Source organism: Narcine bancroftii, chromosome 2 (genome assembly GCF_036971445.1).
Source record: "Narcine bancroftii isolate sNarBan1 chromosome 2, sNarBan1.hap1, whole genome shotgun sequence".
In the NCBI taxonomy this organism is placed as follows: domain Eukaryota; kingdom Metazoa; phylum Chordata; class Chondrichthyes; order Torpediniformes; family Narcinidae; genus Narcine; species Narcine bancroftii.
Window position 1 is genome coordinate 81,970,407 of NC_091470.1, and position 24,885 is coordinate 81,995,291.

The 24,885-nt window shown below is 43.6% G+C and overlaps 1 protein-coding gene across 1 annotated transcript in view; it reads right to left on the reverse strand.

Moving 5' to 3' along the window:
• Positions 1-255: 255 nt before the first annotated feature.
• Positions 256-24,885, reverse strand: part of ccdc32 (coiled-coil domain containing 32) — a 56,859-nt gene continuing 32,229 nt past the window's right edge. The window contains exons 5-6 of the mRNA XM_069917263.1: positions 5,585-6,559; positions 256-4,435 (exon numbers count right to left, since the gene is read on the reverse strand). Of these exons, the coding sequence (XP_069773364.1) occupies positions 6,384-6,559 (176 nt within the window). The 3' untranslated portion in view covers positions 256-4,435; positions 5,585-6,383. The remainder of the gene's footprint in view (positions 4,436-5,584; positions 6,560-24,885) is intronic.

Consider the following 24,885-nt stretch of genomic DNA (forward strand, 5'->3'; position numbering starts at 1 on the left):
AGATTCACTACTCTCTGGGAAAAACAGTTTTTCCTCATTTCCATCTTAAATCTACTCCCCTGAATCTTTTTTTTTGTAATTCTTTATTTATCACACTATGAACCATATCAACCAATATATTTACAGATTTATCTCTTTAAATATTCACACTAACATTTTCTCTTTTTTTTCCCCCATCCCACCCCCCTCCAAAAACAGTAGATATTGGATATATAAAATGTAATAAAACAATATCTTTATACAAAAGGAATACAAACAAAAAAGACGTATCATCTACTTATTCGCATTAAATCTGATCGTGTTTATCTTTTTATCATTTTAGATGATGGTGGTCCTAGGCCTGCTCTTTCTGTTACGTTCCATACATGGTTCCCAGGTTTTTTCAATCATTGTGACTTTGTCTTTTAAATTATATGTGATTTTTTTTTTCCCCAATGGGATACACTTAAACTTGGTTATATATTCCATTAATGTTTATAGTCATATGGTCCAACGTAGCCATCTTATATCTTTATTTTCACTTTTCCGCCTCTTCACCACCTCCATCCCCTTTTTTTCCATTACTGTTTTTTGTTTTCCTTTTTAATCTCAATATATGACAACGCATTTAAGACATGAAATATCCCAACAATCCCGACAAGCAATAACCCTTTAGCCCCAAATGAACCTCCCCTCCTTGGATTGCCTCCTGTCCCTTGACCGCAACCACAACTCCACTTTCCATTCGGTTTGCGAACTTACTCGTAAGCGTCAACCAATTTTGCAGTGACCATTATTCTCCAACCCCCAGCCCCCCCCAGAGAACACTATTTTCCTATACTTATAACAAAGCTCTCTCTTTTTTCCTTCTTCCCTTCCTCTTATCCATCTTTAAATCTTTATATATACATTATCTTTACTTTATATTTTTACATATTTTTGTATATTTTCTTGCCAGTCTTCCTTCTTGTCACTCCTCCTCCTCTCTTCTCCTGTCCTGCAAATGTTCAGCAAATTCTCGGGCATTCTTTGGGTCCGAGAACAGTTTATTCCGTTCCCCAGGAATGAATACTTTGAGTACTGCTGGATGTCTTAATATCACGTTATACCCTTTCTTCCATAAGATTGTTTTCGCCGTGTTGAATTCCTTCTTCTTCTTTAAAAGTTCGAAGTTTATGTCTGGGTAAAAAAATATTTTTTGTCCCTTATATTTCAACAGCTTATTGTCTTCTCCAACCTTCTTTCTTCCCTTCTCCAGTATGTTTTCTCTAGTCGTATATCAGAAATTTTACCAATACGGATCTCAGGTTTTGATGTGGTGGCAGTTTCGGTATTAGTGCTCTATGCACCCTTTTGATTTCTATTTCTTCATGTGAGTCTGTTATTCCCAGCACCTTCGGGATCCATCTTTTTATAAATTCCTTCATATCTAACCCTTCTTTACCTTCTTTCAGGCTAACTATTTTTATGTTGTTTCGCCTACTGTAGTTTTCCAAAACGTTAATTTTTTGTGACAATAAATCTTGTGTCTCTTTAATTTTTTTTCTGCTCTCTTCCAACTTCCCTCTTAAATCATTTATCTCCATTTCTACAGCAGCTTCTCATTCCTCCACATTTTCTACTCTTTTTCCTATTTCAGTCATGACCAACTCTAAGCTTTGCATTCTGTCTTCAGCTCTTTTCATTTTTCTTTTGATTGAACTAAATTCTAATGATAGCCATTCTTTTAATGACCTAATTTGTTCTTCAAAAAAGACTTTATCTAAATTTTGTCCTTCTATTTTATGTTCTTCTTTCCTTTGAAATTCTTGGTCTTCTTTCTCCTCTTCTTCTGTGTCTTTATCTATGTCTGTGTAATTTTCTTCTCTTCTCTGTATCTGTGTATCTTCATCCTTCTCTGGTGAGCTGCTTCTGTATCCTTTCTGGGCCTCCAGCTGCTGTGTCTCCTATTGTTGGGCCTCCTGCTGCAGGTCAACCCGTTGTTGGCCCTCCCGCTGCAGGTCAACCTGCTGCTGGGCCTCCCCCTGTCGGTCGCCCTGTTGCCACTCAGCCTCTTCCAGCCCTTCATTCTCTTTCTCACCACTCTTCTTTTCTTCTTTCTTGTTTACTTCCCCCAGCCAAACACCCCGATCCTGGGCGTCTCTCAGCTGGCCACTCCTCAGCTGAGTCCCCCTCCCGTCGGCGATAACTTTTTCTTTTACTTGCGCACTGTGCGTGTGCAACTCTTTGTGCATGCGCAGTTCCACACTTCTTCTTGGCTCTAAGAGCCATTTTTGGAGTCCACCGGTTGGGAGGACACCGCTCCCTCTTGGGACTCACCAACACCGGAGATCGGCTGCTCCTCTCCACGGTGGCACTCTGCTTCGATGTGCAGGTAAGGCCTTCTTCTTTCTTCTCCAGTGATTTTCCTTCTTTCCTTTTCTCTGTTATTCTTACATTTTCTCTTTTGGGTACAAACTTCTGTCTCTTCTCTGTAACTTTCTCTTTCTCTTCCTGTATTTTATGTTTATTGAGCTCTGCTTTTTAACACTTTTTTTTCCTTTTCTCTGGAGAGGACTGTTTCCACCCGACCAGCCACTACTCCATCACGAGACTCTACTCCCCTGAATCTTGAGGCTATGTCCCCTAGTTCTGGTCTTAGAGGCATCTATCCCTTTCATAATTTTGTATGTTTCTATGAGATTTTCTCTCATTCTTTTGAATTTGAGTGAGTATAATCCCCAGATGATTTAGTCTCTCCTTGTAGGTCAACCCCCTCATCTCCAGGATCAACCTAGTGAACCTCCTCTGGACTGCCTCCAAGGCCAGTATATCCTTCCTCATGTATGGAGACCAGAATTGTACACAGTATTCCAGGTGCAGCCTCACCGGTACCTTGTATAGTTGCAGCATGACCTCCCTGCTGTTGAATTCAATTCCTCTCGCGATGAAGGCCAACATTCCATTTGCCTTCTTAATAACCTGTTGTACCTGCAATCCAACATTTTGTGATTATTACTTAAATGCTGTAGTGTCCTTCTGCACTACAGCATTTAAGTAATAATCTGCTCTTCTATTTTTCCTATTAAAGTGGATGACCTCACATTTACTAATATTATACTCCATCTGCCAGACCCTTTCCCACTCACCTACTTAACCATTTCCTTCTGCAGCCTCTCCACATCCTCTGTAGAATTTGCTTTTCCACTCAATTTAGTGTCATCTGCAAACTTGGTTACACTATATTGTCCCCTCTTCCAATTCATCAATATAAATGGCAAAGAGCTGCGGGCCCAGCACCAACCCCTGTGGCACCCCACTTACCAATGTCTGCCAATCAGAAAAACTCCCATTTATTCCGTCTCTCTGCCTTCCGTCAGTTAACCAGTCCTCAATCCACACCAATATACTTCCCCCAACTCCATTCATCTATATCTTATTGATAAGTCTCTTGTGTGATACCTTATCAAATGTCCTTTGGAAATTCAAATATGCAACATCAATCTGTTCCCCTCTATCTACCGCACCCATTATATCCTCAAAGAAATCCAGGAAGTTTGTCAAACAAGACTTGCCCTTTCTGAATCCTGCTGTGTCTACCTGATGGAACCCCTGTTGATTTCACCCACGCAGCTACCAGAGATAAAAAAAAAATCTTCTCTTTATCTTGGTATCAGAAAAATTTAATTAATATAGATCGTGGATTTTGATTTGGAGACGGTTTGGGTCTGAGTGCTCAATGTCCTCTTTCAATCTCTATAGTACAGTCAAAATGTTCAGCATCCAGTGTTTCAGGAAACCATTCCAGGAGAAAGTCAATCATATCTTGCTTTTCCACTTCTTCTTTAAGACCCACAAACTTAATATTGGCTTTCCTACTAAAATTTTACAACATCCACTATTTGCTGTAATTTCTTGTTCTCTGTAGTTAAAGCAGTAGAGCGTCTTCAATAATAGTAACTCAATCCTCTACTGAATGCTGAATATCTTCCTGCATTCTTTTAATTGACCCTTCTATCTTATTTAATTTTTTCTTCATTTTATTAACAACCTCAAGACCTTTACTTATTTCTCCCTTTACATTTGCCCACAGTTCATTATTTGATATGTCTTTAACCTTAGATTTAAATTTAGATGCTACAGTTCTAGTTGTTTTTTTTCCTCTTTCTCTCCTCTTCTTCTCCTTCTGCATCTTCATCTTCTTCACTGCCTGAGTCTTCTTCTGTCTGTGTTGCTGAAGGTCTCTGTTGTCCACGTCACTTCCAGTTTCCTCTTCTTTGACACCATCTTTCCGTCGCTGCAGGAGACCAAGGACGAGAGAGGGGCCATCAAGAGGATCACTCTCCCTGGGATCAGACTGAGTGCTGGCTCCCTGCTTCTCTCCAATGGTAGGCTCCATTTCTTTCCTTGTTTTCTCATCGTGACGGGCTGCAGATCCAGCAGCGGCAGTTTGTTCTTTTTTTGGTGACATCTAGTACTGTGGTGTAGATGTTTAAACATACTTTAGACAAATTTAATCAGTTAAAACATTACTTAGTCTAACTTTTTACAGTTTTCCCAGGAGAGTTAGCTGCATGTCCTAACCCTAAAGCATCATGTGACATCCATCCCACAGGTCAGAGAAATGTGAACACAGCTGGGTCAGGGATGTGTGAAAACAACTGGGTCAGGAACCTGTGTACACGGTTGGGTCAGGAACCTGTGAACACAGCTGAGTCAGGGATGTGTGACTAAGCTGGGTCATGTGAGGAGCTGACATTGGTGTAGGAATTGATAATCCAGTCACAGGCAAGAATGGCAAAAAAGATCCCATAGATTGTTCCAGATGTGTGGCATAGGGTGATCCCAGGGATCACCAGTTCCCTTTGACGCAGGTTGATCTCAGGATGCCAGACACATGAGATGGGCACAGAGACAATGGTAGGTAATGGACAGAGACACTGGAGGGTTTAAGATGCAAGTGGCATCTTAAATGGGTGAGGTGGGTACTGTGTTCCAAGCACAAGCTGGAATGCCTAACATAGACGCTGGGTCAAAGGCACATTAGGAGGAAGTTAGCATGGAACGTATCCAGTGTGTTCACTATCGTGGGGATTGTAAAGAGGTGACTGTAAATATGCTAAGTCTCATCACTTCTGAACTGGTTCCTGCAAGTGAATCCAGTATTCAAGGAAGGAGGCAGAAAGAAAGTTCCCGTCTCTTCATCTAACATTGCTATTGATTCAGTGAAAGACAGTCATGGGTTGTCGTGGGCTCTGGGGAGGTGGTTGCCTGCCACAGCCTGCTCACAGATTACTGTTAGCTCCCCGGCGAAAGATGTGACTGCAACCCAATACCTCCTGCCTCTTGTTGCCATGGCAGCCAATGTCAACAAGCCGTGCCTCTGAAAATGATATTCGAGAGTCAGGTTTGCAGGATCCGGCGTGAAGGCGAGGCAGGGAGAAGGAGATGGCTGGTAAGGAGGTTCCGGATCGATGGGGCCTGAGGGAGTGGGCCCACAGAACCCTTCGGCAATATGTATGCACAAGGAAGTTACAGAGAGCATCCTCAGCGTGAACTATCAACTTCCCTGTGCATGGATTAGTTAGCAGACATCCTTCTCATCATTAACTGATTGATTTATTACCTGCAAAGAACATTGGGAAATGCTCTGTGATGCTCCTCTTCCCTGATCAAAAAAGCCCACCTGGTTTTGAATCTGGAGTAGTCTGGATTAGGGCATCAGCTTCCTCGGTCATGCTGATGCTGGGGAGGAACCATGACATCCTTCTCCACAGAAATTCAGTTTTCATAGAGGTGGGGGACAGCTTCCTTTACATCACATTCGTCTTGGGGCCAATGTGTGTTGTGGGTGATATTCCAGTTGTACATGAAGAATTTGACTGGGAAGGTTCCTCACACCACCTGCCAGGCCATGCCCTGGTGCTTTTTGGTGAGCTCTGGTGATGAGGCGTTCCGCCAGATGACCTGGATGGTCTGCACAGGGAACCATCTCACAGTCTCCATCAAGTCCTTGTCCCTTAGTGTCTGGAAATCATTCGTGCCAACCACTGCCTGATTGACTTGTGTTCAAAGGTGTTTGCACATTGATTTGGCATTCTTGTCCCAGTCCAGAGACCTGGATCCCCTAAGGATCTAAGGCTTCCTAGGCCCCCTTCTCATACATTTCTCATCTCAGTTACAGCTGGGCAGCTGCAAGAATCAGCAAGCTCTAGATTGTCCCTGCAGAGGGAGAACAAGGTCCTTCATGAAGGAGGTTCTGAAGCCCATCAGGGGTGAAGTGTTTGGAGGCAAGAGGAAAGCAAAGGGGTCACAGACAAATCCATCAGTAAGTGGCCAGTGACTGGGATCCAGATGCCCTAACAAGTTCACGTGGCGTCCGCTGCAAACCCCTCAAAGTTTATGTTCCCCTTCCTGTCCTCTGCTCAATCACTTTCTGGAGCAGACAAGAGCAAACTCTTCATGCTGACGTGGTTCTGGTGTTTCACAGAGTAGGAGCCCTCATCCCCACCTACAGGGAGCTGGTTCAGGATGCCCTGCATTAAGCCCAGGCAGTGATGCCACACTGTCTCTGGCAAGGCCTCCTCTCCAGTGAATGGACCTATAGAGAGATAGAACCATCAGCCCATTGAATCCATGCTGACCATCAACCATCCACCTACCCCAATCCTGCGTTCACCCCATTTCCCCACCCCTCACCAGCATACCTGGGCAACACATGGCAGCCAACTGACCTGTTCTTGGGATGTGGAAGGGAGAGCGTGCAAGGCTCTATCCAGCCTACGGTCAGAGCTGTGAGGCAATGACTTTACCCACCACGCTGAATTCCAGAATGTGGGTACACATTGTCTGCAGGCTGCAGAGGTCACTCAGCTCGGGCTCACTGGGACAAAGTCCTGATACAAGGAGGGTGAGGGCAGGAAAAACCATGACTGTTCTACCCCGGAGTGGAGATTCCACACCTCGGGTGCTGGAGGGTCTCCAGGAACACCAATGTGGTGAAGATGCAGCACGGGGGCTAGTGGGCCTGGTGCTGCCTCCCGCTCGGCAGCGGGGCTCGGACTGCAGCCCTGCCCTACCTCCCCAGGGAGTTGCGCCACAAAGTAGTCCATCGCGGTTGTGCTAGGGATATGGTGTTTGGAGGCTGCAACTGTTGGGCAGACTCCCCATGGGGGAGAACCAGGAGACAGGGCAGTTATGGTGGACTCGGAGTCGACTCTTCCCAGGTCTCTGGTTTTGGTTTGGTTCTCAAGTAACAAGCAGTGAACCCACTTTGAACATCATGATAACAGATAGGTTGTGCCTCTCCTCAGCAGGAGGAGTCAATCAAGAGAAGCAGCAGACCAGGTCAGCCAGGGCTACGGAGGTTACAGGAGGTGGCCACACAGAGACAAATGTGAGAAGAAGGGTGATTTACACATCACTGACAATGTTGTGTTAAATGCATGCAGTGTACGAGGTGAGGTCGATGAACCCAAAGAGCAGGTTCGGTGTTGTGAGCATAACAGAGAGGTGGCTGAATGAGGATCACGGCTTAGTGCTACATAATCCAAGGAAACACGTCCGATCAGAAAGACATGCAGGTGGGCGGAAGTGGTGGGCAGCTCTGTTGGTATAAAATGAAATCAAATCCTTAGCAAGAACGGATTTTGGGTCAGAGGATCTGGAAGCCTAGTGGGTAGGGCTGAGAAACTGCAAGGGTGAAAAGATGCTGATGGGTTTTACATACGGACATTCAAATTGCAGCTAGGATGTGGGGTACACATTACAACAGGAGTTGGAGAAGATATATCAGAAAGGCAATGGAGAGAGTCAAGAACTTAAAATTCCTGGGTGTCAACATCTCCGAGGATCTGTCCTGGAGCCTCCATGTTGATGCAATCGTGAAGAAGGCTCACCAGCGGCTATACTTTGTGAGGTGTTTGAGGAGATTCAGTATATCACCGAAGACTCTCGAAAATGTATACAGGTGTACCGTGGAGAGCATCCTGGCTGGTTGCACCACGGTGTAAAATGAAGAATCTTGGGAAATTTTCCTGGAAACCCTCTCATGAATCTGTGGTGTGAAAAAGTCACTCCGGGAATTTTAAATAGATCCATAGCTCTACCGTGTAGGTAGGGCTGCAGCCTTGGGAAATTTTCCCGGACCCTGTGGTGTGAAAAGGCAAATGGCTAAGCAGGGAAAACCTCGTGATGTCAGTGCTTGCAAGTTGCATCACATAGGTGATTAAAATGAAAAAAACACCTACTTCCTGAAACAGCGGGATGCTTCGGCACATCGCAACGGCAGCATGATGCGGGATGAATGGCCGTCCTCATTAACCATAATCTCTCACATAGCTGGATTTCCCAAAGCCATTCCAGCTGTATTATGGGAAATTAAGTCAGCCATTCACCCCACATTGTGCTGCCGTCGCGACGTGCTGAAGCGTGGGGCGGGGGGGGGCAGGTGCGTGGGCCAGTGGTTGATGGGGAAGGGGAGGGAAGGAGCTAGCAAGCGGGTGGGTGAACGACAAATGGACGGTTGTGGGGTGAACTTACTCATTTCTGTGAGCGCATAACATGTCTTTGGTTGGAGGGTGGACCCATCCCCCTAAATTGCTGAGGAGGGCACATTCCTGGGAATTTGGATTGTGGTGTGAAAAGCTTGGGAGGTCCTAAATTCCCAGGGATTTCACCGGGACAAAGTAGGGTCACCACTCGCCTGCATTGTCTGGTACGGAGGTGCCAACACTCAGGACAAGAAAAATCTCCAGAGGGTTGTTAACTCAGCCTGTGACATCACGGGCACCAGACTTCACTCCGTCGAGGACATCTACAAGAGGCAGTTTGTTAAAAAAGCAGCTTCTATCCTTAAGGACCCCCACCACCCAGCCCATGCCCTCTTCACTCTGCTACCATTGGGAATAAGGAGTCTAAAGATGAGCCCTCAGTGGCACAAGGACAGCTTCTTCCCCGCTGCCATCAGATTCCTGAATAATCAATGAACCAAAGTCACTGGCTTCCTTTAACTTTTCGTGCAGTATTTTTATTTATTGTTGTAGAGGTGGCTCAGATAAATGCTTACACTGTGATACTGCCACAAAACAATGAATTTTGTGACTTGTTCAAGACAATAAATTCTGCCTGATTCTTGTGGTGATGGGGGAGTTCAATATCCAGGTCAATAGGGAAAATCAGGTTGACACTGGATCCCAAGCAAAGGAATTTGGAATTCCATTGAGATATCTTTCTTGAACAGTTTGTGGTTAAGCCCAGTGGGGAAAGGTGATTCTGGATTTGGGGCTGTGCAATGAACCAGATTTGATTAGAGAGCTGAAGGTAAAGGCACCCTGAGGAGTTAGTGATCACAATGTGATTGAATTTTCCCTGCATTTTGGGAGGGAGAAGCTGAAAACAGATGTGTCAGTGTTACGGTTGAGTAAAATGAACTGTGGAGGCACGAGAGAGGAGCTGGTCAAAGTTGATTGGAAGGGGAACCCAGCAGGGAGGATGGTAGAGTAATTTGGGAGATGCAGGATTATTTTATCACACAAAAGAAGAATTCTAAAAGGGAGGGTGAAGTAACTGAAGTTGGCAAGGGAGGTCAGAAACAGCATAAAAACAAAAGGGAGGACAAAGAGTATTGCAAAATTTAGTGGGAAGCTTTTCAAAATACAACAGAAGGCAATTTAAAAAAAAAGCAATACAGAGAGAAAAAATTAGCTAGACATTGGGTGGCATGGTTAGTGTAGAATTTAGAACCATAGAACACTACAGCACAGAAACAGGCCCCTTCGGCCCTTCTAGTCTGTGCCAAACCATTTTTTTTTGTCTAGCTCCACTGACCTGCACCCAGTCCATAGCCCTCAATATCTCTCCCAACCATGTACCTGAACAAATGTTTTTTGTGTTAAAAATGAGCCCGCATTCACTTCAGCTGGCAGCTCGTTCCATGCTCCAACCACTTTCTGTGTGAAGTTCCTTTTCATGTTCCCCCTGAACCTTTCTCCTTTCTCTCTTAACCCACATCCTCTGGTTTGTATCTCACTGTCCTCTGAGGAAAAAGCTTATTTACGTTTCCTCTGTCTATCCCCCTCATAATTTTAAATACCTCAATCAAATCTCCCCTCATTCCTCTATGCTCCAGGGACTAAAGTTCTAACCTAGTGGTTCTCAACCTTTTTCTTTCCACTCACATACTACTTTAAGTATTCCCTATCCCATCGGTGCTCTGTGATTAGTAAGAGGTTGCTTAAGGTGGGATGTGAGAGGGAAGGGAAGGTTGAGAATCACTGTTCTAGACCCATTTGTTACTGAAATATTTTGCTTGAGAAAAATTGTCATTGGCCCATTTCCTTTGGAGTTATGAAATTGTGCACATAACGAGTCAATTAGGTACGATTAAAACAGTGGTTTTCAACCTTTTTCTTTCCACTCACATATCACAGAGCACCTATGGCATAGGGAATACTTAAAGTGGTATGTGAGTGGAAAGAAAAAGGTTGAGAACCACTGTTATAGAAGTTTACAATAATATCCCAACTCCTATACTCAATACTTTGATTTATGAAGGCCAATGTGCCAAAAGTTCTCTTTACAACCCTATCTACCTGTGATATCACTTTCAGAGAATTATGTATCTGTATTCCCAGGTCCCTCTCTTCTACTGCACTCCTCAATGTCCTACTATTCCCCATGTACATCCTTTCTTGGTTTGTCCTTCCAAAATGCAACACCTCACACTTATCTGCATTAAATTCCATCTGCCATTTTCCAGCCCATTTTTTTAGCTGGTCCAGATCCCTCTGGAAGCTTTGAAAACCTTCTCACTGTCCACAACTCCTCCAATCTTAGTGTCATCTGGAAACTTACTGGTTCAATTTACTACATTATCATCCAGATCATTGATATAGATGACAAACAACAATAGTCCCGGCACCAATCTCAGAGCCATGCCATAGTCACAGACTTCCAGTCTGAAAAGCAATCATTCATCACTACTCTCTGGCTTCTCCCATTCAGCCATTGTCGAATCCAGTTCACTACTTCACCATGAATACCTAGCATCTGAACCTTTCTGACTAACCCCCCCATGTGGGACCTTGTCAAAGCCCTTGCTAAAGTCCAAGTAGACATCATATATAGCCTTTCCTTTGTCAACTTCCCTAGTAACCTCCTCGTAAAATTCTATAAGATTGGTTGAACACAACCTACCACGCACAAAGCCATGTTGGCTATCCCTAATCAGTTTCTGGCTATCCAAATAATTGTACATCCAATCTCTTGGAACACCCTGCCTAACAGGAACATACAAACTGTACTCCCAAAATTTCACATTTGATGATCCTCCCCTTAACCCATACATCCTTGCCTGAAAATGACTTATCCCAATCCATGCATTCTAGATCCTTCTCATTTCTTCAAATTTGGCCTTTCTCCAATTTTGAATTTCAACCCAAGGCCCAGACCTATCCTTCTCCAGAATTAACTTGAAGCTAATGGCATTATGATCACTGGGGTTAAAATATTCCCTTACACATACTTCTGTCACCTGACCTATCTCGTTCCCTAAAAGGAGTTCCAGTATTGCATTCCATCTAGTTGGTGCCTCTTTATATTGATTTTGGAAACTTTCCTGAACATATTTGACAAGCTCCAAGTCATCCAGCCCTTTAATAGTATGTGAGCACCAGTCAATATGTGGAAAACTAAAATCCCCTACTATCACAAACTTGTGTTTCATGCAGCTGTCTGCTGATTTGCTCCTTCAATTCTCATTGACTTTTGAACAATCTATAATACAATCCAGAAAGGGGATCCCTTGCATCAAAGTTTGGTCTGGCCATTCACTGCAACAGAAGTTCCCCCAGTGGCATTGGACCTCACCATGCCTCTGGATCTGGGAGGGGATGTCGAGAGGGTGGGTCTGGACCTGTGCAGCCCCCTGCTCACCTAAATCCATTCATGCACAAACTGTTCCTTTCTGAGGAGTGGGGTATCCTCATATCAAACCCCACAAACTGACTGAAAGGAACCATCATTATCCTATGGGATGGAGAGCCAGAAAATACAACCCCATGAGTGTGGTCGTACCCTTCCTGTTCCTCAGCTCCACCCATATAGCTTCAGTAGACGAGCCCTCTGGTCTTTCCTGCCTGATCACAGCTGTAATATTTTCCCTGACGTGCAATGCCACTCTTCCCCCTTTCATCCCCACATTCTATCGCATCTAAAAACAGAAGCCTGGAACATTGAGCTGCCAGTCCTGCTCCCCCTGCAACCAAATTTCACTAATGACCACAATGTCATAATTCCACATGCCAATCCATGCCCTCTAAGCTCATCTGCCTTTCCTACAATACGAATTGAAATAGATGCACTTTAGAAAATGTCCTCCACATACAACCCGTTGATTTCTAATATTGCATGTAATTTTCACATCATCTTTGCCCTCCTCCACTCCTCTATCTGCTCTGGCACTCTAGTTCCCCCCACCCCCTGAAAATCTAGAGCAGAACTCGCAAACCTTCCCAAAAGGATATTAGTCTCTCTCCAGTTCAGATGCAAACTGTCCCTTTGGAACAGGTCCCACCTATCCTGGAAGAGAGCCCAATGCTCCAGAAACCTGAAGTCGTCCCTCTTCCACCAGGTGTTTAGCCATGTGTTAAGCTGTATTTTCCTCCTATTTCTAACCTCACTAATATGTGGCATGGGTAGAAATCCTAAGATCACTACCCTGGAGGCCCTCTCCTTCAACCTAACTCCAGACTCCCTGAACTCACCTTGCAGGACCTCCTCATCCTTCCTACCTACGTCATTGATCCCTATATGAACCACGACATCAGGCTGCTCACCCTCCTTCCTGACAATGCCCACGAACTTGATCTGAGATATCTCGAATCCTGGCACCAGGGAGGCAACATACCATATTAATTATCGATCTCTTCCACAGAACCTCTTATCTGTCCCCCAACAATGGAATCCCCTCTCACTACAGCTCACCACTTCTCCTCCCTTCTTCTTAGCCATAGGTTTAGACCTGATTGCTATGGCTTGTGCCTGGTAGGTCATCCTCCCCAACAGTATCCAAAATAGTATACTTGTTATAGAGGGAAACAGCCCTACACTGCCTGCCTGTTCCATTTCCATCTCCTGTCTGTTAACCATCTATCTTCCTCCTAGGAGTGATAGTGTTTCTGTAACTCTTATCACCCTCTTTGCCTCCCGAATGATCCGGAGTTCATCCAACTCCAGCTCTAATTCCTTAACTCAGCATCAACGATTGAACATTAAGATGGATAAGTCTCCAGGGCTGGATGCGATATACCTGAGGTTGCTGTGGGAAGGGAGGGAACAGATAGCTGGGGCAATGGCTATGATCTTTGAGTCCTCCTTGGCCACAGGGGAGGTGGCAGAGGATTGGAGAATGGCAAATGTAGTCCTCTTGTTTTCACAAGGTAATAGGGAGAATCCTGGGAATTATAGACCTATGAGTCTTATGTCAGTGGTGGAAACCTTTCGAGAGGGTTCTTAAGAGTAGGATCTATGAGCATTTGGAGAAATACAGTCTGTTCTAGAACAGTCAACATGGCTTTGTGAAGAGAAGGTTGTGCCTCATGAGCCTAATTGAGTTTTGTGAGGAGGTAACAAAAGAAATTGATGAGGGTTGGGTGATGAGAGACTCGTTCAGAAAGTCATGAGATCCATGGAACCATAGCTGTGTGGATTAAAAATTGGCCTGCACGTAGAAACCAGAGAGTAGTAGTGGATGGAAATTATTCTGCCTGGAGGTCAGTGACTAATGGAGTTCCACAGGGATCTGTCTGGGCCCCCTGCAATTAATGATTCTTATAAATGACCTAGATGAAGAGGCAGAAGGATGGGTCAGTAAGATTGCAGATGATACGTAGGTTGGAGGAGTTGTGGATGATGCTGAAGGTTGTCGTAGGTTACTCCCTTGCAGAATTGGATGGAAAAGTGGCAGATGGAGTTCAATCCGGATAAGTGTGAGGAGATGCATTTTGTAAGGCCAAATCAGAATGCTGAGTAGAGGGTTAATTGTCAGTTACTTAAGAGTGTGGATGATCAGAGGGTCCTTGGGGTCGAAATCCATACATCCCTCAAGGTCGTTGTGCAGGTTGATAGGATAGTTAAGAAGGCCTATGGAATGTTGAATTTCATTAATAGGGGAATTGAGTTAAAAAGTTGAGAGGTCATGTTGAAATTCTACAAATCTCTGGTGAGACCACACTTAGAGAATGGTGTTCAGTTCTTGTCACCTCACTTTAGAATGAATGTGGAAGCTATGGAGAAGGTGCAGGGGAGATTTACCAGGGTATTGTCTGGATTGGAAAATAAGTCTTATGAGTTATGAGCTGGGACTTTTCTCTTTGAAAGGTTGAGAGGAGACTTAATAGAGGGTCTACAAGATTCTGAGAGGCATAGACAGGGTGGAACACTAGTGCCTTTTTCCCAGGGAAGGAATAGCAAACACCAGGGGACATATGTACAAAGTGAAGGGAGGAAAGTTTAGGGGAGACATCAGGGTTAAGTATTTTACACAGAGAGTTGCGGGTGCCTGGAATGCCTTGCCAGGGATGGTGGTGAAACATTGGGGACACTTAAGAGGCTCTTAGACAGGCACATAGATGGAAGAACAATAGAGGGTTACCTGGTAAGGAGGGTTTAGAACATTTTTTTTGGAAGGAATATGTGGGTTGGCACAATATTGAGGGCTGAAGGGCCTGTACTGTGTTAACTCTGTTGGAATTCTTTTAGGAAGTAACTAACAGGCTAGAAAGGAGAGTCAGTGGATTTTCAGAAGGCTTTGAACAAGGTGCCAGACATGAGACCGCTAAGCAAGATCGGAGTCTAGCATACTATAGAGAGGTCCGAGCATGGATAGATGAACCCTATAACTAAGGAAGGCCTTGGACAAGGTATTGAAGAGGGTCAAGAAGAGGTTTACAAGAATGATCCTGGGGATGAAAGGGTTAATGTATAAGCAGCATTTATTGGCTCTGGGTCTACACTCACTGATGTTTAGAAGTATTTCATTCAGAGTGTTTAAATTTGTTTACTTGCCATGTTATACCTAGTACAGTGAGAAGGGTCCTTCTGTGAGCATTCCAAAAATGAGCACCAATACTTCTCCTCACCAACGAGAACATTTACAGGGAACGCTGCCATCGGAGAGCAGCAGCCAACATCAAGGATCCACACCACCCAGCATATGTTCTGTTCTCGCTGCTGCCATTAGGAGATAGGTATTGGTGCCACAAGACTTACTACCAGGTTCAGGAACAGCTGCTACCCCTCCACCATCAGACTCCTCAATGACAAATTCAATCAGGGACTCATTTAACGACTCTTACTTTGCTCATTATTTATTACTGAATTTATATTTTTTCTGAATTTCCAGTCAGTTTATTTATATTTTTTTCTTTGTTTATATTTCTTTATATACATATCTTTTCCTTGAGTTCAGTTTACACTACCAATATGTACAAAGTCTACGTGGCCCGCTGAGAAAAAATCTCAGGGTTTATGTGATGTCATGTATGTACCCTGACAATAAATAAATTTGAACTTTGAACTGATATTCATGGAGCCATATCAAGAAGAAAAGTACAATTTCCAGATTATTAAATTGAAATAAAAGATCAATTTGCACCAAGTAAGAGTTGCACAATTGCATTGTTGTTGGGGTTCATTCAGAAGCCTGACGGATATGGGGAAGAATGTCCCAGGCTAGGAAAGAGCTCTGGAGAATGTCTCGAGTCATGACGAAGCTCTGGAGTATGTTCCAGGTCAAGAATGAGCTCCAGAAAATGTCCCTAATCAGGATTGAGCTTTGGAGGATGTCCTGGGTCAGGACTGAGTTCTGGAGGATATCCCAGGTCAGGACTTAACTCTGGAGGATGACCCAGGTGAGGACTGGGCTCTGGAGGATATCCCATATCAGGATTGAGTTTTGGATGATGGCCCAAGTTAGGACTGAGTTCTGGAGGATGACCCAGGTCAAGACTGTGCATTGGAGAATGTCCCAGGTCAGGGCTGAATTTTGGAGAATGTCCCAGGTCAGGACTGAGCTCTGGACTATCTCCCAGGTGAGGACTGGGCACTGGAGGATGTCCCATATCAGGACTGAGTTTTGGATGATTGCCCAAGTCAGGACTGAATTTTGGAGGATGACCCAGGTCAGGACTGGGCACTGGATGACTGTCAGTATGTTTAATTGAAATAGCCAAGTTGTTGCTTTGTCTTGACTTCAGGATCTATAGGATTGATGTGAGCGGTTGGTAAGGCTTAGTAGATCTTCTTCTGAAAAGTGTTTTATATCCTTCTGAACTGTACTCTTGAATAGAAAAGCTTTATATTGAGGTGGATATTGAACAGGATCCAGGCCAGGGTACCTCTAGCATAGTGCCAGCACAGCTGTGAAGGGCTCTTCTTGTACTTAAGATAGGTTAGTACTGGTAATGGTGACCTTGCCTTTCCCTGACCTCATGCACTCATCCCCTCCCCCATGCAGAGTCATTGATGCTGATGGTATCTCAGGCTGTAGATTATTTACTGTACTATATACAAATACTGATCTGTTCCTGAGATGTGAGCCTGGAGTTCAGCAGTGTATTGCATGAAAACATTCGCTGTTGTGTGGACATTTCATACAAAGTGTCCGGGGCATCCCTGAACTGGTTACCCTATGATCACATACAACAGATTCACATTATCCCACCCAAACTGAGCAACTTTCCAACAATCCTTCCATCCTGAGTCTGATCCCACCAGCTGTGGTTCATACCCTCACACAGTACCAAATCCACTGACAGGCAACTATCCAACCTTCAAGTTGTACTCCTAACCCAATCACTTTATTGAGGTTTATAAAATTATGAGAGGCACAGACAGAGAAAACAGTCAGAATCTTTTTCCCAAGGTTTGAGGACGAGCATTGAAGGTGAAAAGGAGAAAGTTGAAAGGAGATGTGTGGGACGAGGTTTTTAACAAAGAGTGGAGATGCATGGAACAGGCTGCCAGGGGTAGTGGTGGCAGTAGATGGGATAATAGCATTTAAGAGGCATTTGGATACACACATGAGAATTCAAGAATGGAAGGATATGGGTTTGTGCAGGTAGAAGTGATTTGTTTAATTTGGGCACCACACTCAGCACAGACATTATGGGCCTAAGAGCCTGTTCCTGTACTTTTACATGGATACTCAGTGCTGCCCTGGTGCCAATAGGTGTTAAAATGACCCCCACTAACTTCACCTGCATTTCAAACCCATGGGTGCCACAGTTAGAGTAGCATTGAGTTCAATTCTATTATTGCATCAGTGACTCGGGTTTCAATCCAGAGCAGTTTTTAAGGAGTTTGTATGTGCTCCTGGGACCTGCATGGGTTTTCCACAGTTCTCTATTTCCCCTACCTTCCAAAAGGTACAGGGTTGGTAGATTAATTGGTTTAATCGGGTGGCACAGGTTTCATGGGCTGGAAGGGCCTCCTGCCGTGCTGTATTGTTAAAATTTAAAAAATAAATTCAGATGGGGGTACACTCTTCTGAAGAACTGGGGTGTGTTCCTGGTATAATCTCCATATTGCTTTGTTGCATAGTGAGGAGGAGAAAGGGTTTACATATGGTGGGAGATGGAGGGAAGTGAAAGGGTATTGGAAGGTAGAGGGAAAGAATGAGAAACAGCAGGTGATTGGGTGCAATACACAAATGGGCTAGAGAAACTCAGCGTCCATAGGAAGTAAAGGAAGGCACGTGGCAGAAACCAACCCTGTGGATTCTCTGAGCTCCTCAATACCCTCGATGCAGGCACAGATATTCTTCACTTCTCTTTAGACAGCACTTCCATCTCATCTTGAGTTCACAAGAAGGACTGAATGTTAAACGTACAGCACAACAAAAACAGACCCTTCAGCCCATGATGCTTGCACTGAACAGAATACCAAATTAAACAAATGTCTGCTGCTTGCACGCGATGCCTATCCCTCTATTCTCTAAAGCTTTATTGAGATAGACACATTGAAATAACATCTTTCAAATTTCAGCACCAAATTAACATTAGAAGTATCAGGGTGAAACCCTCCATTGGGTCTGGAGCCTTATCAAGCCCATCCTGCTTGGAGATTAATCATTCCATTCCCAGCACACTATGTATAAGTTTCACAGGCCAGCCGACTTCAGCTGCTTCATCAATGACCCTGACACTTCACATATGAATTGGGGTACAGCTGCCGATAATTAATATGATATGAGCTGAGTTTATAGTCTTACATATAAGTACTGATGCACCGAAATTCTTACTTGCTGCAGCTATACAAATACATAAGTTACATCATATCAATATAAATGAAAATGACCACAATGCGCCACGAGATACCAAAAGAGATAATAAATATAAAAGGATAGATAAATAAATATTCACAGTTGCATTTATGCCAAAAAAAATGATGCTTCAGTAGTAACTATGGTAATTTGGGGAAGTTCAAGAGATGTTGGAAAGAAAATAGTTCTTGAAGGATTCTTGACACAGTATGTGGTCAGGCCGATGAGAGGAGAGGCCACACTGGATCTGGTGCTGGGTAACAAACTGGGTCAAGTGGTAGATCTCTAGGTGGGGGAGCAGTTTGGTGAAAGTGATCACAACTCTCTTAGCTTCAGTATACCTATAGAAAAAAGATGAACTCAGGCTAAATAGGAGAGTGATTAACTGGGGAAGAGCTAATTATGAAAGGATTAGGCAGGAACTAGGGAATCTCAATTGGAAAGAGATGTTCATGAGGGAGAGCACAGAAGTAATGTGGAAGAAGTTACGGGACCAATTGAGCTGGGTCCAGGACAGGGTTGTCCCACCAGGATGAGGAAAAAATGGTAGGAAAAGGGAACCATGGATGACGAAACAGATAAGATGACTTGTAGAGAGGAAGAAGCAAGCCTATGTTAGATATAGGAAGCAGGGAACAGATAGGGCTCAAGAGAAATATATAGAAGCCAGGAAGGAGCTTAAGAAGGAAAAACACACAAATTCTGGAGAAACTCAGCAGGTCAAACAGTGCCTTTACGTAGCAGAGGTAAAGATATATCACCAACATTTTGGGCTTGAGCCCTTCATCATCTTAAGGAGGCAATTAGGAGAGCTCAAAGGGGGCATGAAAAGGCTTTGGCATGTAAGATTAAGGATAACCCCAAGGCATTCTATGTGTATGTAAAAAATAGATGATGAAAGTGAAGACCCCTAAAAGATAAAAGAGGCAACACGTGCCTAGAAGCAGAGGAGGTAGGGGAGGTCCCGAATGAATACTTTACGTCAGTATTTACAAGAGAAAAGGACCTTGATCAGGATGAAGTTGAAATAGGACTATGTGCTGGACTGCGTGGTGATTATGGAAGAGGAAGTGCTAGATCTTCTAAATAATATCAAGATTGATAAGTCCCCAGCGCCGGATGAGATATACGCTAGGTTGCTGTGGGAGATAAGAGAAGAAATTGTGGGAGCATTAGCTATGGTCTTTAAATCCTCTTTGACTACAGGAGAGGTGTCAGAGGATTGGAGAATGGTAAATGTAGTACCTTTGTTTAAAAAAGCGGGGGGGGGGGGGTTAAAAGGCCTGTACAGTGCTGTAATGTTTTAATGTTTAATGAACAGAGCAGTGGTTTTCTTTCCACTCACATACCACTTTAAATATTCCCTATGCCATTGGTGCTCTGTGATTAGTAAGAGATTGTTTAAGGTGGTATGTGGGTGGAAAGAAAAAGTTTGAAAGCCACTGCTTTAGTTGGATCTAATTGACTCGTTATGTGCACGGTTTCAAAGGAAATGGGCCAATGACAATTTTTCTCAAGCAAAATATTTCAGTACCATTGGGTCTAGAGCAGTGATTCTCAACCTTCCCTTCCTACTCGCACACCACCTTAAGCAATCCCTTACTAATCACAGAGCACCAATGATATAGGGATTACTTAAAGTGGTTTGCGAGTGGAAAGAAAAAGGTTGAGAACCACTGACAGCTTCCTTGAACCTGGAATTTCTAGCTTCTGTATCTGAAGGTAGCAGTGTGAAGTAGTCGTCACCAGGGTGATGGGGGTCCTTGATGATGTCGGCTTCCTTTTTTGAGGCAGCATCTCACTTAGGTGTCTTCAGTGGATTGGAAGTCAGTGCCCGCAATGGACTTGGCTAGATTTGTCCCTTTCTACAACCTTCTGTGTTCCTGGGCACTGGTCAACATTGCAAATATGTGGAAGAATACAGGATATTGCTTGGATTAGAGAGAATGTGAAATAAGTAGATTATTAGACGTGGGTTGTTTTCTCTGGAGCATTGGAAGCTGAAGGGAGATCTCACATAAGAGGCATAGACAGGGTAGATGGTCTTTTTGCCAGGGTAAAAATGTCAAATCCCAGAGGGCATAGTTATGTAGTCTCCACATTTAAGGACTCCAAATTTGTATTGGGGCATTGCAGAGAAGGCCCACTAGATTGATTCCTGAGATTAAAGCGTTGATATATGAATTAAATGGTTTATTGGTATGAAGATACAGTGAAAAGCTTTGTTTTGTGTGCTGTCCAGGCAAGTCATACTTAAAATACAGCAAATAGTGTAAAAAAATAAAAGGACAGAATTTGGTGTGAGAGAAATGTTAAGTGTATGGGCTGCTAAGAGTTTTTGTGGGATCAAATGATATCTTTTGCTTATGAGAGGACCAAGACACTGAGAACAGCAAAAAGGAATGGTGAGCATTTTCAGACAATATCTCCGGAGTTTAGAATCGAGATATTATCTTTAATACACAGGTAATTCTGGCTTGGGTAGACAGTGTGGTAGTGAAGTTCACAAATTTAATCCTCTATTCAGGAGAGATGTGGGGTAGGCTCAGGGCAGTGTCGTGTTTCTCAGTTGTGGGGTAGGCTCAGAGCGGTACCATGTTTCTCAGTTGTGGGGTATTGGCACAAGATCAGCAGGGACATGTTATACTGAAGGTTTGTTTCTATGCTATAACTCAATGATTTTACAAGGGATGTGAGGGAGAATATGTTGCAGGATGACAGGGAAATGGGACCAATAGGATGGCTCCCTTGGGAATGGGCTGAAGGGCCTTCTTCTGTTTAAGATAAGAGCTGGAAGGACTCATGAACCAGGTTATGAATAGCACCTGGCAGTAAATTATTCATTGATAAAGTGTACTCAGTGCTGTAAATATTCTGAATTATGACTGGGACAAAGCTTGCAAGGGAGTACATGGTAGGACCTACTGTGGAAACAGTAATATCAATCACCTGGGTCTCTCAGCTCATCCTAGGGAGTAACTGGTGCTCCACACAGTGCCCTATCTGCAGGATGGCAGAGAGCGACTTACAGATCAAAGAGTATCTTAAACCTCAGCCCTGGTCCCTGATTAGATCTTGGCTTTGATTAAGTTTATGTTCGGATGTGTATGTTTGCACACTTAGTTCCAGGTGGAACCTGATGCCACCGGGTTTGAAGCATTCTTCGGTCTGAGTTTATGCTTGATCAAGTTGGAACTGGTTGTGAGCAGAATCCTTGTTCCTGTCCCATTATGAATCTCAGTCCCACTGGCCACCAGTATCAGACATGCTCCAGACCTCAATGTCACTGAGAGTTACAGCAGAGCAACAGTCCTTCTGGCCCCTCTGAGTCCGTGTTGACCATCAACCATTTACACCAACATTAATCCCATTTTTATACCTCCCTCATTGTCACCAACTCCCCCCACCACCTTACCACCCACCCATACCCTGGGGGTAATTTACGATTCACATACTCACCTGCACCCTCCCGTCTTTGAGATGTGGGAGGAAACTGGTGCACCTGGCGGAACTGCATGCAGCCTCAGAGAGATTGTGCAAACTCCACACCTCAGGATCTATCGTGGCTCTGGGTTGTGAGACAGCAACTCTATTTGCTCTGCCACTGCTTTGCTCCAATTGTCAGCTGCATTTCCTCTATATTTCTTGCCCCTCCCTCCACATTTTGTTCCAGCACCTGCCTGCACTTTGCTCATACCTTGATAAAGTGCTCAGACACAAAATGTTGGTTATATACCGTTGCTACATAAGGAACACTGCATGACTTGGGGAGTTTCTCCAGCACTTTTGTGCATTGAACTACACTCACTGCGTCTGCAGACTTTCTTCTTTGACTGGATTTCTTGCACTTTCTGGTTACACCATTGCTTGGGTGACGGTGGGGAGGTGTGTGAGATTAATGCTGACACCTGATGCCCTCTGGGACCTTTGGATTCAGACCCTCCAAACCCATCTCACTTTAAACACATAATCAGCAGATTCGGCAGAAGCAATTCAATCTTTTAAGACAGGGCTGTTTGCACTGTCAGAATCAGAATTTATTGTCATGAACAAGTCATGAAATTCGGTGATTTGTGGCAGCATCAGAGTCCAAACATACATATTATAACCATCTTACGACATTTCTATAAAAACTAAACTAAAATAATAATATCAATAACAGTGGGCGAAAAGTAAGGCAGTGCTTTTGGTTCATTGATTATTCAGGAATCTGATGGCAGTGAGGAAGAACCTTCGTTAGGCTCCTGTATCTTTTCCCCAATGGAAGCAGAGTGAAGAGGGCATGGCCTGGATAATGAGGGTCTTTGAGGATAGAGGTTGCTTTTTTAAGACACCGCCTCATGTAGATGTCCTCGATGGAATGAATTCTGATGCCTGTGATGTCGCAGGCCAAGTTAACAACCCTCCAGAGTTTATTTTTGTCCTAAGATTTGGCGCCTCCATTCCAGGCAGTGATCCAACCAGCCAGAATGCTCTTCACAGTACACCTGTAGAAGTTTACGAGAGTCTTTGGTGATATACCAAACATCCTCAGACACCTTACAAAATATAGCCACTGAAGAACCTTCTTTGTGATTTCATCAATGTGGAGGCTACAGGACAGATTCTCGGAGAAGTTAACACCCAGGAATTTGAAGTCCACTATCATCTCCTTGGTCCAATGAGCTGATCTCTCTCCCTCCTGTATGATTCCTCATTGCCGTTTGTGATTCTGCCAACTGTGGTCTCATCGGCATACTTGTAGATGGCATTGGAATTGTTTCTGGCCACCCAGTCATGGGTATATAACGAGTAGAGCAGTGGGCTGAGCACACATCCTTTGGGTGTGCCTGTGTTGATGATCAGTGAGGAGGAGATGTTGTTTCCAATTAGTCCCATATAGATCCAGCATCCAAGTTCAAACCAGATCACTGGAGCTTCTTGATCCCAGTCGGAGCCATCATGCCTCTCTCTTCTAATCCTACTTGCCTGCATTCTATCCCTCTCTACTCTGCTCCTCCAAGTACCTGCCCAAATGCCTCTTAAATGTTGTGATTGCTCTGGCCTCCACTATCTCCTCTATGCGAAAACATTAGCCCTCAGATTACCTGTAAATCTCCTCCCTCTCATCTTCAACCTATACTCTTGTTTCAGGTACCCCTACCATGGGAAACAGACTCTGGCTCTCGAGTCTAACTACTGCTCCTCATTTTATGTACCTTGCCTCCTGCACTTGTAAGGTAAAACATCATGAGATGGGAATGTGTAAGGAGTTACCCTGTACAGGGCTGTAACAAGATGTGAATGCATCCTTGTACTTACAAGATAAGAGAGACATTGATGGATTGAGAGGCAGGAAGCTAGCAGGGAAAGGATAGCAACAGTTTTAGTCATTGGACAAGTAATGATATGATGATGTTCTAAGCATGTATCCAAGGGTATAAAAAATCACCATTTTGCTGATAACGGCAGAATGCATTCTCCGACTAACATGGTTAGTTGCAAGTGTTACAATCCGGTAATAAAGAACAAAGAACCCTGATTTCGACTCAGTCTGGCGTTTGTCTCACTCATTCATGAACAAAGCAGACCTAACACACTCCAGGGAAGACAGTCCCAATCTGTCCAGTTTCTCCTCAAGCCCTCCAGTCTTCCTCATGAATCTTTTTGGCAACTTCTGCAGCAAAATCACATCCTCTCCCCAGTACAATGGAACAAAGCAAATATGATGGTTTATTCAAGAAAGGAGAGATAAAGAAAAAGCTATTTAGCCCTAAAGAAAATGTTAGAAATCATAACAAGGAAAAAGTATCAGAACACTTGAAAATGCACAGCAAAATAGGGCAAGATCAATAAGATTTTATTCATGAATGCCCTTTAAGGACGTTACAGGATAAATAAAGGTAAGATCATTGATAAGAATTTTGAAAATGCATTCAATAAGGTGCTACATCTCACAGGTCTGAGTTTCTGTATTAGCACAACATCGAGGCGGTAAGAGCCCATACTGTGCTGTATTGTTCTATGCTCACAGATATAGGAATTGGTTAATGGACACAAAGGGGATAAATTAGTCAATGGACAAAATGATAGCAAATTGAACTTAACTTGGTGATCCAGGAAGAATAATAAAGTAGAATATAATTTGAATGGCGTGGGACTGTTAAAAAATTATATTCAGACGAATATGGTCGCGTAATAAACACAAGAACTGATTAAGAAAGCATACGAATTGTTGGTCTCTGTTGTAAGGGGCTTAAAGTAAAAAACCCTTTCTAGCAATTAAAAAATGATCAATTCTGTCCTTTAAAGATTAATCAAAGTGTAAGTTCAAAGTTCAGATATATTGTCAGAGTACATAACCGTGACCCTGTAACCCTGCCGGGTTAGGCATTATTTCTAATTATCGATAATTGTAAATTGTACTCAAGAAGAAAGAAATGTTTACAAACTGACTGTACAAACACAGAAAATATATATTCAGTAATAAATAATGAGCAAAGTAAGAATCCTTAAATGAGTCTTTGATTCTCACAAGTTCACTTCAGTGATGGTTAGAAAACATTGAATTCCAAAGGTTTGAACAGTACAAATATTAATTACAGACCAATGGAAAATGCCTTGTC